General features: G+C 45.1%; 1 protein-coding gene across 5 annotated transcripts in view; it reads left to right on the forward strand.

Annotated features, from left to right (window-relative positions):
- Positions 1 to 18,408, forward strand: part of CADPS (calcium dependent secretion activator) — a 221,235-nt gene that overhangs the window by 111,872 nt on the left and 90,955 nt on the right. For all 5 annotated transcript variants that reach the window (XM_063347848.1, XM_063347849.1, XM_063347845.1 and 2 more), the window contains exons 9-11: positions 775 to 841; positions 9,142 to 9,250; positions 10,372 to 10,584. In XM_063347848.1, coding sequence (XP_063203918.1) covers positions 775 to 841; positions 9,142 to 9,250; positions 10,372 to 10,584 — 389 coding nt within the window. The remainder of the gene's footprint in view (positions 1 to 774; positions 842 to 9,141; positions 9,251 to 10,371; positions 10,585 to 18,408) is intronic.

The following is an 18,408-nucleotide window of genomic DNA, read 5'->3' on the forward strand; positions in this document are numbered from 1 at the left end:
TATTTATTGAGCCAGAACTAAAGTAATTATAAGGATACATAAACCATATTAATGCTGAATAACGTCCTTGCGTTTATTATTAGTCTGGTGCTGCCACTGTTTTTGCCAGTGTTTGTATTACAGTGTCACAGCAGCAGCTTCATCACAGAGATTATATGCTAATTTTGACATTAATTTTAAAAGTTAATTCTTCCTTTGTAGAAAACAATACATTCACTCCTCCTTAGAAATTACTCAGTTTGCTTGAATATCTGTAGCCAAGTGATTTCTAGGGATTCATCTTAAGCTGTTCAGTGCACTGTCCTGGTTTAGTCGGTCCAGTGTATACTGGGATACCGGGTGCTGGTTTTGATGCAGTAAGTGTCCCTCTGTTTGACAGCTTCCCTCAGCCAAATAGTTTTGTGAAGGCTTAAAGCAACATTTGGGGTTTCTCTCCCTTAATTCTTCCATCACAAATGTATTCTTCACCCATGTGACCATGTCATAGCTATTCACTGGCACTGAATGGCTCCTAAATTCTGAGCAAGTTGTGAAAGACAAAGAGGAAGAGAGAATTAATACTGTGCAACGTTAAGACCCTGGGAGCTTTTTTTTTACAGGTTATTTATTCATGCTAGAAATAAACACATTCATGAATGCTGCTGAGCTTGAGTCTTGTAATTACTCCTGCTTGTGCATTAACTTCAGTTTCTAGGTGTGAAGAAAACATACTGAAAAGCAAGAGAACAACATATAGTCACTTGTGTACTGAATTCACCTATTCTTTACTCCTAGGTATTTATGGGCCATTGGTAAAAATGTTTGGAAGAGATGGAAGAAACGATTCTTTGTCCTGGTGCAGGTAACAAATTTAACTAGAAGTGATCTTAAGTCACAGCATGGAATATTTAAGTCTTTCCTGTGGCCATTTTCAGTGCTGTGTAATTGATGCTGAGCTGTGGTTCTGCATAGCGTGTCTGTTACCTCATGGATTTTTTTCTAAATGTATACATCTTCTCAAGGATACCCCAGTTGCAGACCTCTAGCCAGGAATTTCCTGATGCACATGAATGCTTTGTGAAATGGAGAACCAATTTTAGTGAGGAATGAATGAGACGGGAAGGAAGCTCGGTTTGTCTTGGCTGGAGGTATTTGGGTGCAAATGCTCCCTTTTGAGCCTCCAGGTAAAATTTGAAGTCCATTGGAATCTACAGAAGTTTCACCACTGGCTACATCAGAGTCAGTATATCATTCTTGACATTTATCTTGCCTTCGTGTTCATTGCTGCCTCATGGTCTACAGCTCTCATCGTTCATTTTGCAATGTCTTTCTTCCTTTTTCCCTTTTTTCTTCTTTTCACTTTCTGTCTTCCCAGTTTCAGTAGACCTGTATATTTGGCTGTGGTTAAGAATTTCAAGGAAACAGGCAGAAGATGTCCTCTGTGACCTAAAAAGGTCTGGTTGGTACTTGGTGTGTTAGATCTTCCCTCACCTTCCCAAGGACAACTGAAACCACTGCATTAGCCACAGAAGTGTGGGGCCCCAGTTTGAGCAGCTCCATCTTCACACCAACCTGATAAAGCCACAGAGTCCTCTTGGGACCGTCTCTCTCTCCCTCCTCTCTGGGTTCCCCAGGGCGTGTTGTCTCCAAGTATGAGAGCGAAAAGCTTTGTGCAGAGTCCTGTGATGAAATCAAGACAGAGATGCTCTGATGGAATAACATGGGATCCAACTGAGATCTTGTGCCAGAACAGATCCAAAGTGATCGAATAAGAGGGTGGGATCCTACTGCTGATGAAGCAGAAGGCAGGTCTGCCAGAGGGGCTGGGATTTCACCGGTGTGTAAGAATAGAGATGGTGTAAACCAGGTGCACCAGGCTCCACATTTGGGCTGGGGCATGCTTGTATGCTGTCTTTCCTGTGCCAGTAAGGGGAAGAGTCCACACAGTCCATCTCCTCACCTTACACAGCTGACTTCTCTGGTCCTAAATCACCTGGTGTAAACTGGTTAGTTTGTTTTGAGTTAATCATTACTCCAAGTTCAACTGTCTCGTTGCATTCCCTGTTTATCCATCACTGCTGGCCTCCATAGCACTAAACTATGTGGCAGATAAGAAAATAAATCCTGGGGAGGTAAAAGGGATTTATGACGTGCATGACACATGTAAGTAGGAGCCTATTTGGAGAGGCCAGTTGAGTACCTAGCCCAGTAACCACATATGATCAACAGCAACAGTTTAAGTGCTCTTTTTGTACTCCAGATGGGGTCAAAACAGCCACAGAAGTGGGGGAGTTAGTGTAGAACAGCCCCAGGAGATGCTTTTGTCTGCCCAAGCAGTATATTTAGATTTAGGTGAAAGTGGTGGGTTTAGGGTCTGTGTAATCCATTCCTAGAGGCATCTGGTTGGCAAATGCACCCTCCGTGCAGGGACTGGGGAGGTCCCTGGTGAGGAAGGGTGCTTGGCACCTCGCGGGGGAGCCCAGCATCTTGCAGAGCTAAACTGCTGGAGGAAAATCCCAGACTCTCCTGCATAAGTGGCAGCAGAGGCCATGATGAAGGAAGGGCCCTTTGGGAACGTTATGCAGTGACCCTGTTCTTGGGTAGGGATTGAGGGATTGCTTTTCTCTCTATGCTTCCTTTATTATGTTCTGAAATTAAGTTAAAAGTGCTGTGACAGTCTGCGATCACCTGTAGAGCAACTGGTATTGCTTTTTCCTGAGAGAAAATTCATTCCTATTAGACCGAGTTCTCAGTCCCTTTTTCCCTGTGAACAGGGATTCTCCAAAGCAGAGACTCCTCTTTCCTAACATAGCTTCTCCCATAAATAAATCTGTCGCTACTGTTCTGTGCGAGGGTTTGCAGGTTTGGACATGGATTCCCATGTCTCTCTCAAGGAGCCTTCTGGCCATTCTGTGTGGTTGCAGTTCTCTAGTTTTCAGTTGCTATATATTCTTCAGCTTGTTGTGGAATTGAAGCTCTCAGAGTTATTCCATGTTTTCTCATGTTACTAGGTCTGTATTCGTCAGTTGGCATATAAGAGCAGAATTTGGCCAGAAAAGCAATTCATTTGAATAAGATGAGCAGACTTTTGCCCCCAGAGAGTCTCTGTAGCCCACCTCAGAAATTCCAGCTGCCACTGCAGCTTCTCTGTTATGTTACCGTTTGCTCAACATTTGGTGCAATGTAAAGTGTTCTGCCGTACATCAAATATAAACAAGAAACACTCTCTATGCAGTCCCTCAGATGTAGTTTGAGCATATTGAACATGTCAGCAGGCAATAAAGATGGAATAAAAATACTTTGCTGTCCGTATGTTTGTCATTTGCTTTTCATGCAATGCAAAGGATGGGTGCTGATACGAGCAGGGATTGGCAGCAAAGGTGTTGGATGTCCAGGATGCTCTGAACTCTGCTAAACCGCAGACAGAAAATAACCCCCGCAGGAAGGTGAGCTGGCTCCATCACGTAAAGAACAGACAAGGAGCAGCCCCTGTTTCGGGAGCTCGCTCATCTGCTCGCTCCTGCTTGCACCAGAGCCAAGAGATGGAGTCCAAAGCATGAAGTCCATTTGGGATATAGTGGTCTGCTCAGTCCAGGACACTGCCAAGAGGGCAAGGCTGTATATTTGGATGAATAATTAAACATTTCATTTCTGATCCCTTATCTCTGTCCCTTACCTGTAGCATCTTCTGTTGCAGCTCTGTCTCCTCTCTCGTTCCTTGCAGATTAACCTCCTCCTTCCCGGTCCTGCGCCCTCTCCTGCCCCTCTTTCCCTATTTCAGGTGGACGCAGCCTCAGTTCCTTCAGTGCTATCGGGTGGTACCGCTCTGCCTTCTGGTACCAGCGGTTAAGAAATTCATGGTAATAAATACTCGAACTCTTCATAACCACCTAAAGAAGGCACAGGGGTGCCAAACTGCATGGGCGGCGCCAAGGAGGAAGGTGTTGATGGCAGTTTGTCTCTTTTGTGTCAGTGATGCCTCGCCGGTATGAACGGAGGCTTTGCACGCGTATGGAGAAAAAGGAGCTCTGCAGGGAGCATTTCCAGTGCTAGTTCCTGGCGAGGAGGGGAAAGGAGCAATAACTGCCTTGTAACTTGGGTGGAATAATCCCTCGCACCTTCTGTGTCTGTGTAGCTGCGCGGGTTGTACAGGAGTGGAGGTGATTTGTTTGGGTGTAGTGGGTGAGAGCGGTTCCTTTGTGCCGTTTCTAGAACTGGCCTCACCTCTCCGGCGCGGGCGTTGCTGGGTGGCCTTGGCTCACCCCCTCGGGGAAGGTCTGCAGCACGGGGCGGCTGGCAGAGCTGCTGCCGATGCTCCTCCAGCACCCACCCCTGCGTTAGGAGGGGATAGTTTTCTCTTCCGAATGAATCGCAGTCCTCCCTGCGCGCTGCCCACCCTTCTCGTAGACACCCTTTGAGATGAGCAGCAGAAGAGCAGAATACTGATTAGATGTAAATTACATGGCAGAGACTCGTTACTTGCCTAATTTTAAATCCTGAGATATGCAGCGTGAAAGCGATGGCAGAATATGGCCCTGAGCTTGGATGGAAGTGGTCCGCAGCATCACAAGTGAGGAAAATGCTTCGTAAAGGCAACAGTAATGCCAGTGGCAGTGGTAAGCGAAAGCAATGGAGCAATTTAGGGCAGAGTTCTCTGTGACTGGTTAGGAAAGAAAATGTACATCCATCACAGATGTTATCAGTGTTTCTTAAGTTGCCATATCAGCTGCCTGCCTACAAATTTCAGCCAGTTTGCCAATGAGACCCTTGATCGTGCAAAAGCTGGGATTTTTGATAGCTGACAGAGCTTGTATTAATTCTTCGCAAGGTCTAATGTGCTGTACTGGCAACAACACTATTGTTGGTTCTGGTGGCTTTGCTGGCTTTGCGATAGGAAATTTCTTATAAAGATTCGTAAGGGCAAGTGAATTAATTACATTGAGATTTCAGACTGAATCTGTTCTTCTCTTGTCATAACCCCATTTCTGTGCTCTGGCAGCATATGGGAAGTAACACTCCATGGTACCTGGATGACATGTCTGCTGAGTAGCTTGAAGCAGTTTTCAGCTGATTGTGTCTGATGGTGTTTGCAGAATGTTGTTGGAACCAGATCAACTCTCTGCAGATTAAAACCAGTTGCAGTGTCTACGCCTGGATCTATTGTTCTAGTGACAGACTCCCTGGACTCATTATAATTTAGACTAACAGTGACAGTTCCTGCTTTTAGCAAAACTCAGATGACTCGGGATAAAATGAAATGAAGTAAGTGTTTGCTAACTCCGAATAACCGACAGAATTTGAAAATAATTTGGCAAAACTGCAGTATTCTACACCAACGGTCCTAGACTGTGGTCCTCAAGTTAAGTTAAATGACCCGTAGCTAGTCCCCATAATCATATTAAATCATGTTTTCAGTTAGACCCTCGCTGAGAATTGGGCATAGGTGGCGATTCGTGAGAAACCTTGAGTGTTGGTGGTAAATACCAAATGTTTGGGAACTGCTGGCTAAATAGATGCCACAGCTCGTTACACCTGGCTGTGGCAGGTCCTGCGTGTCCCATCCGTACTCGCACAGGATGGCTTCCCATCACACAGCCCTGCCCCAGGACAGCACAGGCACACCTCCTGCTCGAAGGAAGAAGTTAGGACAACTGCTATGTGCAATTGTTTAGGGCTGAATGGACATGCTGAGATGTTTTCACTGTTGTTTTCACATTTGTTTCTTTAAGCTAGATCATTTCCTCTGCTCATTTGTGTCAGGAAAGGGCTCGGGAGGCAACGTACAGCTGCAACCAGAGGACAAGAGTCTCCCATCAAAGTGGAAAGCTGTATTACAGCTGGCAGTATCTTAACACAGTTTCTCTCCCTTGGGACAAAATGCGTGCTGTTGATCTAGGAAAGGTCCATTTAAGAATTTAAGCAAAGTGGGGCTTGTTATGTCAACAGTGAGGAAGGGGGAGGCGGGTGACTGAGCTCGGAGTGCGAGGGACGACAATTAACAGGTTTGAGCAGGATCCTGGGGAGGGCGGCGCTCGCTAGAGCAGGAGTCTCTGGTGGAAAAACAAGGACAAAGTCAGGACTGGTTAATACATATCTACTGTATTTATTAATCAGGCGGATTATATAGCTGGTGACAGAATATGGTCAAGTGCCAAGAAAGTCAGATCTAATTTAGCAGCCTGGGAATAGTGAACTTTGGCATTTGTCTCCCGCTGTCTGCTTCCCTTTTCCTGAATTTCTTTGTGTTTTTCTCTTTCTTCCCACTTTCTTTTCCGTGTGTTCTTTTGTCTCAAATTATTCCTCAAAGTGTTTTCCCTTTTTTATCATGAACCAGCCAGGACAGCCTTGGATTATTTCCCTTCTTTTAGTTTCGCTCAGTTCAGCTTCCTTAGATGCTCCTTTCTTGGCCCTCATCAAGTCCCTGGATGAAATCCCAGCTGCTTTGAGAGTTTGTCCCTCACTGGGCAGAGATTTCTCCTCTGTCTTCCTTCAGTTTCCTCTCTGTATCTGTGCTTTTTCCAATTACTCAAACCATTCATCAAGCCCATCCCATCTGCTCGCTCGCTCTCATACTCAGCTACGGTTCGGTGTGAACTCAGCAGGCTGTAAGATTAATTTCTGCTATTAACTGTTTCATTTGTCTGGCCACTTCTAAGCTTCTACAGAAAGCAGGCTCTGTAGAGCACAGTATTTTAGAGGACTGATGAAAGGCAAGCTGCAATCTCCACTTGACCCTACAGTGCTGTTCAGCAGCAGAGCACGATCATGACATATCGAGCTTTCTAGAATCTCATTTTGTCGGGTTTTCCTTTCCCACTGCTCATAAATGGAAGGAGCCATGTTGCACTGGTAGCCAGGACATCGGCTTCTTTCTGACCCCACGCGGTAAATGCTTTAGGCTACAGCATGGGACAGAGATGCTGCTGTGCCAGTCCTTGGAGTCAGTAGCTTGAGTTGTTTGGGTGCAGGCACCCTGCATGGCACCGTTGGCACCTTTTCCAGAGTCCGTGGAGAGCTGCCTCCTCCCTCCAGCCTGATCCTGGCTTGCCTCCTGCCAGCAGGCTCTCGGGCAATCCTGAGCTTGGGCTTTGGACTTAAGTGAGTAGAGAAGAAGTAGGACACGATCCCAGATGAGCCCTGGCTCTTCGCACGTTGTAGATCCACCTGTAGATTTCTCTTAGAGGTCTTTTCTAATAATCATGTAGAGTGGCTTCTTCTGAGGAAATCATGTGAATGCTAACAGGAGAGACCAGTTTGCTTTGCCTCTGTCCCAGGATGGCTTCACCAGAGCCTACTGTCTATGTCTGTCTTGTATAACTTTTAACACAAGAAGCATAAGCTCTGAGATGTGTTTCCGTACATTACCGTCGTGTTGGAACGGTTGGCTTATTGATAGGGATGAAGAATATTTTCTGGGTCCAAAGATGAGAGGAATTATTTGTACATGAAGAAGAGCTTGAAATTCAGACCTCGCTTTCAGGGTCAGAGAAGAAGAAACTGAACTACTTTTACTGAATGAATTTTACCTTTTGCTACAGAGTGTAGACGAGGAAAAACAACATTAGTTGTATTAATGTTTTCAATCAATGTCAGCGTAGTTTAGCACTGACTCATTTGAGGAATTAAATTTATCACGCAGTCCCTGAAGTTCAGGCTGTCTAACAGAGAAACCAAGCTGTCCTCCCCGCTCAGATGAAATCTCCGGGATCTTACTGTAAATAAAGCACATTCAAGAATTTCTCCAGGAGATGGCAGCAATATACTGCAAGTACCGCTGAATGAACACTGCAGGAGTCGTCTGAATGTTGTGCTGTGGGGCACTCGGTTATTTTTAGATTTCTTCGTGTTAATCTTTTTAATTTTTGTGTTGCCGGTACGATGGTATGCATTCAAAGTTCATAGCATAGAATGTGCACTGGTGTGCTCCTGCTATTGGTCTGTTACTTGTCAATCTTTCGTCAGTGCTGGTAGTTTTAAGGAGGATGCAAGATGCTTAAAGCATCACTTTTAGTCTTACTCCCACAAATGTGTTAATGATAGGGTTTATTCTTAGGTGGCTTTTGGAGCTGTTCCTGGAGGAAGGCACGGTGCAGGCAGGGCTGCTGAGAGCAGGCTGGCAGATCCCAGAAGCCCGTAGAGGGCAGCAATATACCGAGCGCCGGCTGGGAGACGCTACGCCAATAGACGGGTCCCCTGACTTAAATAAATGACATTTTATTAGCGATACATACTACCAAAATAGGTTCTGCGTGTGTATTTGTAGCTGAGCGATCTGTCTGGAGTTTAAAGGCAAAATCCCCCAGCCCAGCCGCTCGCCCGTCTTTCAGGATCTCTCCCGACTTCCAAAAAATGAGGAGCGCGTTCCATTGCCACCCACCAGAGTTTTAAAGTTTCCTCCAGAGGTCAAGAAAATGTCCAGATGAATAAAATTACGTCAGGCGTCCAGGATGTGACACAACCTTAACAAAGTCATTTGAAATCATTTGACAGTAAATTTCCCCGTGAGTTCCTCGCCCGGGGCACGGAGAATCCTCTCCTCTCCTCTCCTCCCCGGACGAGCTGCTCGCCGACCATCCAGATTGCAGCACGCCGAGTACGCGCAGGGTCTTGATGCGGCCTGATGGCCTCCTAAAGGCGATTCGGGAGCCTGGCAGGGCCCCCGCAGCTGAGTCGGCTTCCGTCAAGAGCTTGACATTGAATGTATCGTGTCATGCAGATGGTACCTCAGAGGAGTGAGAGCTGCCATTTACAGCACTGATGACAACAACTGCCGAGATCAGTGGGATCTTAAGATTGCTTTAATATGACTGGCACCTAGCAATTTAGCTCACATTGTTTGTGACAGGGTGTCACTCTTGCACTTGTCTGGGGATGAATGATAAGAGGGTTTTAAAGCGTGGAGCTTCCTCTTTTGGAGGAAATTAAACCGCTGTATGTACTGATGCGGAGAATTAGATGCCTGCCGCAGCAGGGTGTGTTAAGAGAGGGCTTGGCAAAAGCCCGGCCAAAAGTTTAGTCTGTCTCGTATGGGCAATGACCGTCAAAATTACCCCACCGCCCCCAGCCCCTCTGAACACGCCGTCGGCGTGCGGCGTTTGCGAGTGCTTTGGATTGCCTTGTGGTGATCGCCCGGTGCCATCTTAGCTTTGTGATTTTCTTCAGGTTAGTCAATATACATTTGCTATGTGCAGCTACCGGGAGAAAAAAGCTGAACCTCAAGAGCTGCTGCAGCTCGACGGATACACTGTGGACTACACCGACCCGCAGCCAGGTACGGGGGCCAACGGCTGGTGGCCCATGGTCGCCACGCTGCCCGCGGCCCCAAACGGGAGTCCTCCCTCCCTCCCTGCTTTGCAGCTGAACTGTGATCAGCATTATTATAAATATGTTTGTGTTTAGACTGATCGTTAGCTGTGCGTGACTTTACTATAAATAGATCTAAGGAATTGAGCTGGGAGTTGCACCAGAGGAGGGAAAGGCTCATCTTCTCTGGGGAGCCTAGGTGAATTAGACGCTTAAATCCCAATGAAATGTGGTTGTGAACCAAATGCTCAAATCAGGTAATGATCCTAACCTGTGCCTTCAGATTATATTCCCTAAATAAAAGGTTAGCAGCTATGCCTGTCTTTGTTGTAGAAAATACGTATGGGACCAACCCAGCATTTTTGCCTGCCCCATTTTCTCTCTGATGGATGCGAGTGGAAGGGAGAGGGGCAGAAAGCCCGGGGTACCTGGAGATACCTGTTGTGTACATGGTGCTGAGACCCTTCTTCAAATGGAGAAGCACCACATTTCTTTTATTTCAGTGGGGCCACACGTTGATCGTCATGATCCCCACCATGCCCCGCGTAATGGTGTCCCCAGAGGAGATGAAGAAAGACACAGTAGGCTGGTTGTTCAGACCTTGATTCCAGATTGATTCTGATGTTAGGGAGATGGGAAGAGGGGTGCCAAATCAGGGCAAAGACAGAAAGAAGCACATCAGCCAAGCACTTTTTGTGCAGTGTGAGCACTGATGTACTCACTCTAACGGGCAACCTCCCACCGCATGCCTTCAAAACCCATTTTTAATGGGGCTCCAGCAAGCGCGACCCGCATGGAAGCTGCACAGATGGGACTGTAGGTGAGGGAAGTGTTTAATCCGAGTGTATTGGGGCATGTTTTAGTAATCGTGGTCCAGGCTGCTACCTGGGGACCTGGCGGGCTCTCTCGCAGGTGAGTGTGGGGCAGGTGAGTGTGGGGCAGGTGAGGGGACTGAGCTCAGCCAGGAGCCGGGGACAGCGCGGGGCTGGCTGGGGACAGCCGGGGCGGCGGTGGGGTGGGAAGCACGGGGGGACCCCCTTGCTGGCCTCAAAGTCTGTGAAACTCCCTTGTCGCTTCCTCTCCTGCCAGGTTTGGAGGGCGGCAGAGCATTCTTCAACGCTGTGAAGGAAGGAGACACGGTGATTTTTGCAAGTGACGATGAGCAGGACCGTATCCTGTGGGTCCAAGCCATGTACCGAGCCACCGGCCAGTCCCACAAACCTGTGCCGCCTACCCAAGTGCAAAAGCTAAATGCTAAAGGAGGAAATGTACCCCAGCTAGACGCCCCAATCTCTCAATTTTGTAAGTAAATAAGTTCTCCTAGAGAGCAGAAGTCTTTGACAGGAAGATTTTCTGCAGTAGATGTGAATCAATATTCGCACACATGTTTCTGACTGCCGAAGTGAAATTTTTTTTCATTATCATTAAGCTGCTTTTCATGTCCGTGGATCCAGAAGCAGTTAACCTGTGTGTTTAGCACAACCAAACCCAAGAAACAAAATTCCTTGGGGAGCTTGTCGATGAGTATTTTAAAGTGCAATACTTGACGGAGGAGAGACTGGGATCTGGGAGCCCGAGACCCAGCTCGCTTTCTGCAGACGCGTGTTTTACCCACACACAATAAACTGCACGCCCAGATCAGAGCGATTCATTAGCGCCATTAGCTGTCTATCAAATGCATCACGTGCTCAGGACTACAGGTGCAAATCTTGCAAGTATGAAATGCACACACAAAAAGAGGTCTCCTGTTGAATATTCAACTGTAGGAAAACATATGGTATTTTTAACAGGTTGCTTTGCAGGCCAGTTAGATGTGAATTTAAAGCAATCATCTTTTAAGTCGTAGCTATGCTGCGTGTCCTGTGCAGTTATACCCAGTTTGCTTAATTTGAAATTTAGAGCAATTTCTTTTGTCTTGCAAATGTAATTTGGTTATAAACCAGACGAATGCCTCCTCGCTCATTTTTCTTGAAGGTCTTGATCGCGCGTCTCGAGCCTCTTTGTTATGCAACATACAGCAGTTCTGGCTAGCTTCAGCAAAATTTAAGAATGAGTATCATTAAATATAAGTAAAATAAGGAAAAGTGGTAAATAATAGCTAGTTCTTCTAATTAAATCAGATTTTAATATTTAGAATAGTCTCTGAAAAGCTCTTAGGGAGTATTTTGTTGTAAGGAACTCCATCTGCCCCTTGCTTATCAATGTCATTTGACTGTCTTTTATATTGGTTTAACTTCTTCACGTCGGTATTTATAGAAAATAACAATGCAAGACATACAGCTGTACGATCAATGTTAGAGCAGAAAACCTCTGCTTGCTGCTTTTGGGGGGTTTTTTTGATATCCTCCACATGCCTACATATTTTGAGCTCCCTTCGCCCTTGCATTGCTGCTGCTATGAGTGAGACGTAGCATGATGCAACGTGGGAAACACATAGTCCGTATTTTTATTTCGGTGACCCTCATGCTCCTCATCTCAGTCAGGTCACTGACTTCGAGGGTGCAAGGTGGAAAGGATCGGGGTCGAGGAGGAAGGATGCCTCTCAGGGAGCCAAAATGGGAGGTTGGAACTGGCCTCGTAAGTGGCTGTAAGTTCACTGGCTGCGACCAGCCTCTGGACGTGGCTGAGTTGTGCTGACCTGAGAGCACTCCTGGGGATTGTACGTCCCTCTGCCCGGAAGGTTTAGTCAAAGAGTTCTTGGAAATAGCGAGCACGGGTCCTGCTGCTGCTGTTTTATGTGCTAAAAGTCTTCAAAGTGTGGCAAGGGAGAGCGGCAAAGGGATGCTGCTTGTGGCTCCCCCCCCGCCAAGCGATGCTGAAGGTTGTTACAAAGAGGATGCACTCCTGCTCATCCCAGCATGATCCCTGTGGATCAGGATGAGGGCAGTGAGAGAACATTAAACTGGGGAAGCCCTTCAGGCTTCTCCCATCCCTGTGGACATCAGGCCTGGAGAATTTTTCTGTTGGGTTGAATTCATGATGTTTACGGAGCTTTCACTTTGCCAGATGTATATGTGGGGGAGTTATGTGAAGGGTCCCTTTCCCAGACACATCGTAATTCCCTGGCAGCAGCTGGAGCAAAGTCTGACGGGAGTTTGGGAAGGGAAAGGGGATGCCCGGGGCCATGGACCTTCGGGTGTGTTGTCCCCATGCCCAGCCCTGCTTTAGGTTACTGGGATGGGGAAGGGGCAGCTGGTTTGTCCTAGTCCTTGCCAGGGAGCAGCGAAGTTGGTGGCTGAGCCCAGGAGTCCTCTCTGCACATAACCACAGCCCAGCACATCCACCGGAGACGTGTCCTGCTGCTCGTGGTCCTGCAGACCTGTATCAGCCTGCCTGTGCCCAGAGCTATAGAAAAGCCACAGGTTTGACCTTGCTTTTTCCATCTCACTTGCCTGCCAGGAGGCAGGGATCCCTCATCCTTGCTTCTGGTGAAAACAGCCAAGGTTTCACCCCCTGGTCCCTCCAAGGCGTCTGAGGGGGTCAGGATCTGACCTCAGTTTCTCTCACTTGTTCTCATGCCGATACCAGCTCCAAATCCAAACCATTCGGCTTTTTTTATTTCCATCCACAATGTGTTTTCCCATAAGCTGGGCTGCTTCAGGCTCCCCTTTTTCCTGCAGGCACTGGGAAACCCTTTCAGTTGCGTTGTTCCACAGCGTGGAATGGGGCAGCCAGGGGGCTCCTCAGTCTGATGATGACTTGCCACTTCAGCATCCTCTGGGCTAGTGTGTTTTGTCATCCGTCTTCCTTCCTCCTCCTCCTCCCTTGGATCTAAATCCCTCTGAAAGCTCTTGGTGCACAGGACCTTCATCCTCAAAGAGGAGGAGGGCAGCACGCTATAGCACACCTTCATCTCAACAGCGAAGGCTACTCATTTTTCATATTTCAACGTTTTTACGTGGCAATGCTCATTGCAAAAGTCATTGGACGCAGCAGTGAAATAATCGGAAGCAACAGTGAGTCACGCATGCCACACACGATGGCTTATCGGGACTCGTAAATGCACAAATACATATCTCAGCTCCTTCAGTCTTGAAATTCATTGAATTCAAGTATTGCATTTTTAAAAGGGTCTTGGTTTGTTATTGGGTTTTTTTTGGCTTGGGGTTTTTTGCTTGGGGTTTGTTTGTTTTTTTTTTTTGCCTGCAGAAAGGTAAGGACTTTTGCAAGACATTTTATTCTTGTACATTTATCTTTATACCTGTCGTATTTTTTTGTGCTTATTAGAGGCTATGGTGAATGAGGATGTGCAAAGAAGTAAATGTTAACCCATTTGACGAGTAACTGTTGTTATAGCTTTCATGTCGTAGCAGTCCGAGATGGCCCATGCGCATGCATGCACACGCAGAGAAAATCCAGCCCTCCACTCCTGCGATGGAGCTGTCTGTTAAAAAGAAACTCGAGAAGAACGTATTTTGCTGGTGGGGAAGCTTGGGAGAAATAGCAAATCCGTTTGGTTCCCACCTCTTTTGACTTAGTAAACGCAAACTTCAGCAGCACTCAAATTCTCATCCGCAGTTCGGTAGCAGCGCTTGACTTGGAAGTAAACAGACAGCTCCCAACCAGGGTGGAGTTTATTTTATTTGCAATTTAAGTACTCAAAAAAAAAAATAGATCCTGCTATTCATTAATTTTTGTATGACTCTACAATCCCTTTTATGTGGGTGAACAATACCTGTTAGAGTGAAAAGTTTTGCTTTTTTTATTTTGCTACAACTTAAAAGAAAAACTCCATTCACGCAAAGCTGTGCTTTTCTCCAGTATTCGCATTATAAAAGAAAAAACCCAAAACTGTTCTTGTTTACTGTTGAAATCATGCACAGTATTATAGTCGATAATGCTGCCAATACATATTACACCTTTTGGCAATATTTAAGCTTCATAAAAGTGGTCACTTGTCTGAAAGTACCAATCTTTGTTTGTTCTGTGTTAGTGATGCATCAAACAAAATTCCCAAACATTCCTAACATTCTTTTTTTTTTTTTTTTTTTTTTTGAAACCCTTTTCTTTTTAACATGAAAGATTGGTCTGTACTTGTTTTACGTATCACTCGTGGTTATATTTCATTTTTTAATGTCTGTTTATATTTAACGGCTGTTAATCACACCATATACAAAGAGTTGGTTGATTTTGAGAATTTGTAATGATTTGTTCCCCCATAATTAGTAGCAAGGTTTATTGAGCTGCTTAAGAAATTTTCAGCTGTAAGTGGTTTGGGTTTGGTTTGGTTTTTGGTTTGGTTTTTTTTTTTGGTTTGTTTGATTTTCTTTAAGTTTCTTTTTCATTCTTTGCTTGAACCCAGATATTTAGCTGCTAGGTTAGGGCTCCTGTCTGCTTTCCTGAGCCTTATTGCTAGTCTTTATGTTATTCTGGTTTGTTCCTTCTTACCCTGCTAACTTCTAGCTGGACTCAAGGGTAAGTGCTTCCCTGTAGCTAGCACAGCTCAGATAATCAGACTAGATTATCTGACATATGCAATGTGCTTTTTTTTTTTTTTTCCTCTTAAATCTTTCTCATGTTTAGATTTTGTAGTACAAACTTTCCATGTTATTTTCCTGAATTGAGGTTTGAAATGTAAGTTTCCATACTGAAATTAGGATGCATGTGATGTTTGCATAATTGCCTTCTCTCCCTGGCTTTCACATTGGCATCAAGTGATCCTCTTAGTAAAGCCAATCATTAACATTTCTATTTTTTCATTCCAAGATGTAAATATTAATTAACATCACAATAAAACTGTAAATAATACCTTCTTTTGTTTCATGGAATTTACATCTAGTTGACTGCTTCCTGCCTGAAAACAGATCGTTTTGCACTCTGACAATATCCTTTCTCTCCGTGCCGATGATTAGCTTGGTGCAGCGCACCAGCGTGCGGGGCTAACCATGGACACCTCAGAGCGTAGAAAGGTAGGGCAGGAGACCCAGAGAGACCTAGGCGAGGTGCAGGACTCCATAGCAGCCCCCCAAAACGCCCCTCCACACAAGCCTGAGTCCTTGAGGTTTGATAGTTCCCTCTCCCGTAAACTCGGTAGGGGCTGATTTCGGCATCAAGCGGCAGCTCTCTGGGTCACCCTGGCTTGGGAGATGCTGACCCACTCCGACTTCAATGCATTAGTCACGGAGGGGTGCTGCTGTTCCCCCAAATTATCGTAAATTGATGTTTTAGCGTGGGTCTCAATCACCAATCAAAGCAATGCTTGCCAAAGGATAAGCCAGGGGAATTATTATTTTACCTTTTCCCACTGGAATACCTGCTTTGAAAAAGATAAGAGCCCAAACTTGGCTGTAGAAGAGCTTCTCCTTAGTCTTTGTTCAGTCTTAAATACACCCCGTTCAAATCCTTTCTTGGTGTTAAAAGCTGCTTCTCCAATACCTGGTGAGTGCCTGCTTTCCTTAGGAGGGAATAGCATCAGTGGGTCATGAGAGCTGGCAAATATGTATGCAGAGTATCTGAATGCAATTATGAGAAGGAACAGGCGGTGTCATCCCTCCTGGCCATCCAACAAGACTCCTTTTTTCCTTCTTCCTCCTTTTGTTTCTTTTTTCTTCCTTTTTTTTTTTTTTTGTTTTTCTGTGTGTGAGTACGTGCGCGTGTGTATAAATATATACCCCTGGGTAGCAGGCAGAATTTCCTTCTCAGCAGACACTTTCTTTTTTCTTTCTTTTTTTTGTTTTCTAAATGTTTGGATTTCCAAAGAGGATTCTTATCAGACTTTACCACCAAAACCAAAAAAGTTTAATTTGATGGAAATACAGATTTTTGCCACTTTGAAAGAAAGAAAGAAAGAGTGAATGAATGAATGAACTTGGGTCTGGCAACATTACATGTATTTGCACTACAATGCATCGCTATCCTCTTAGATTATTAGTTTTGTGCTTTAATTGCTTTATTTTTTTTAGATAGTTAGAGATATCATGAGAACGCTGCTGTGTCTTCTGTATTGTCAACTTGCAGATGCTTCATTGCAGGAATGCAGAATTAAAATGTTAATTCAATTCTCACATAACTTGCATGAATTTAAAACTAGCCTGTAAATCACTTCTACGTGCTTTAAGAAGCATGGGCTTCTAACGTATGAAATACAAATTCATAGGTTTCCGCAGTCATCCAATTCAAAATATTTTTAAATAGTTATAAAAATGCTGTGAAACAATGCTTTATATTATAAATAGCTGTTCTAAAACCGTGTTTTTAACTTGCCACGCAAGGAATTATGTAAGTGCATACTACAAATTCTTATTCATTTAACTACCAAATGCTAGGTAACTTCGATTGCAATTTGGTGATTTACAGGAACATTCATAATCATTTATTAAAATTGTAACTCGAGCAGAAAAGAATCTATTTGCAGCAGGGGAAAAGCCATAAAACACAGGAATAAACTGACGATTAAATTTAAAGCTGTCTTCTAACGTGGAATAATATGGGGGGGGGGGAAAAGAGCTCGTAGGTATCCAGCTGAGAGGCGAGTGCAGCCTGTGCGGTGTCCGCAGCTCGGGGGTTTGCAGAGCTCCGGACACACACACACACGTACACACACACACACACACGTGTACACACACACACACACATATCACTTTTCAGAGGTGGCAATGCCCTAGTGCACGGTGAGGAGGGGACTTGGGAAGTCACCAGCCGGCACCGCCAGCAGCTCGCTCACAAACAACAGCCTGGCGTTTTTAAGTCCCGGTATGGGGGTTTTTTCCCCCCCACTCCCAAGAACACCGGTATTTCTTTACCCAAGCGTCTCCGTTGGCTCCGCTCAAGTGGGGACATGGGGAGGGGACCCAGCCACCCCGCCGAGCACACGGCCGGTCACGGTGGCCATGCCACCATGCATTGCCGGCCACTACTGCCCGGGATGGAAAACTTCTCCCGCTTTGCCCGGCCAGGCCAGCAAAGAGTTTTCTAGAAATATCTGTAAATGAATAGCTGCCATCAATCATTGTCATTCCTTTATTTCATGTCTCCTGATGAGGTTGACTAGTGTCATTGTTTGTTACTGTCCAAACCACATCTTCATTCTTGTAATGTCAAGCAGATATGACAAGCACACATTTTCCAGATGAGTAAGATACAAAGTCACCTTTTAATTTACAGTTGTTTGGTTTTTTTTGTTTGTTGGTTTTGTTGGTGGTTTTTTTTTGGTTTTTTTGGTTTTTTTTTAATAAGCAAACGTGTCGTAAAATTTACTGGATGTTCAGTTGCCTTTGGTACTAAAACAAAGTCACTCATTAATGAGAAAGAAATAAATGCGGAGTAAGTAATTCTTACAATAAAATGGCTACCTAAAGCCTTTTATAACAAGAATTCTTTTATGGAGCTTGTCCCCCACTATTAACTTCACCGCTCTTAGAGCAAAATCTGCCAAAATTGTTGCTGGAGCAAAAGAAATGCAGAGGGCAGGGAAATACATTTTAAAAAAAAAAAAAAAAAAAAAAAGAATGAGAGATTTGACTGGTTTGTCTCTTCCTTTTTAACTAACAGTTAGATAAAGAGAAATACAGCCCTCAGAGGACCAAATGGTGGGACAGTCCTTTGGTTTTCATTATTGTTGTTGTTGTTGAAATCTTTGTGTTCCCGACAGTGGCAGATTTTTAAGACTCTGATTTCAAACACGGGTAGGGAGTGTGTGTGTGTGACAGGGGGGCTAGCTAAGGGAGTCAGTATAAAATGCAAACTGGATGAAAATGGAACAAAATAAACCCAGCAGTATTAAAAAAAAAAAAAAAAAAAAAAGAGCATAATGTAGGTGACCGAGTGTAATATAAAAGGCCAGAGTCTGCAGTTTTCCAGAAGAAAGGCTCGGGGAGTCCGTGCGGCCGATGTACCTCCGCTGGCAGCCTCCCTTCGGAGACCACCATCGAACACCCTTCAGCTGCACTTGGCTGCAGCTTGGCTAAATATGTAAGATAACTTCTGTGGGCCCGCAGCAGCATTTTGGCTGGGGCCCCGAACAAAGAAGCACCAGTGAGCTTGGCACGGCACCTTGGGAAGGGATTGTAAATTACTGGAGCATCATATAACTTTCTTTCTTTGGTTCCTCCTTTCTTTTGAGCTAGAATAACGGAGCGGGGTCAAAAAAGCAACCGTATTTGACTGAAACAATTAATTTAAAGTACT

Source organism: Chroicocephalus ridibundus, chromosome 10, assembly GCF_963924245.1.
Source record: "Chroicocephalus ridibundus chromosome 10, bChrRid1.1, whole genome shotgun sequence".
Taxonomy (NCBI): domain Eukaryota; kingdom Metazoa; phylum Chordata; class Aves; order Charadriiformes; family Laridae; genus Chroicocephalus; species Chroicocephalus ridibundus.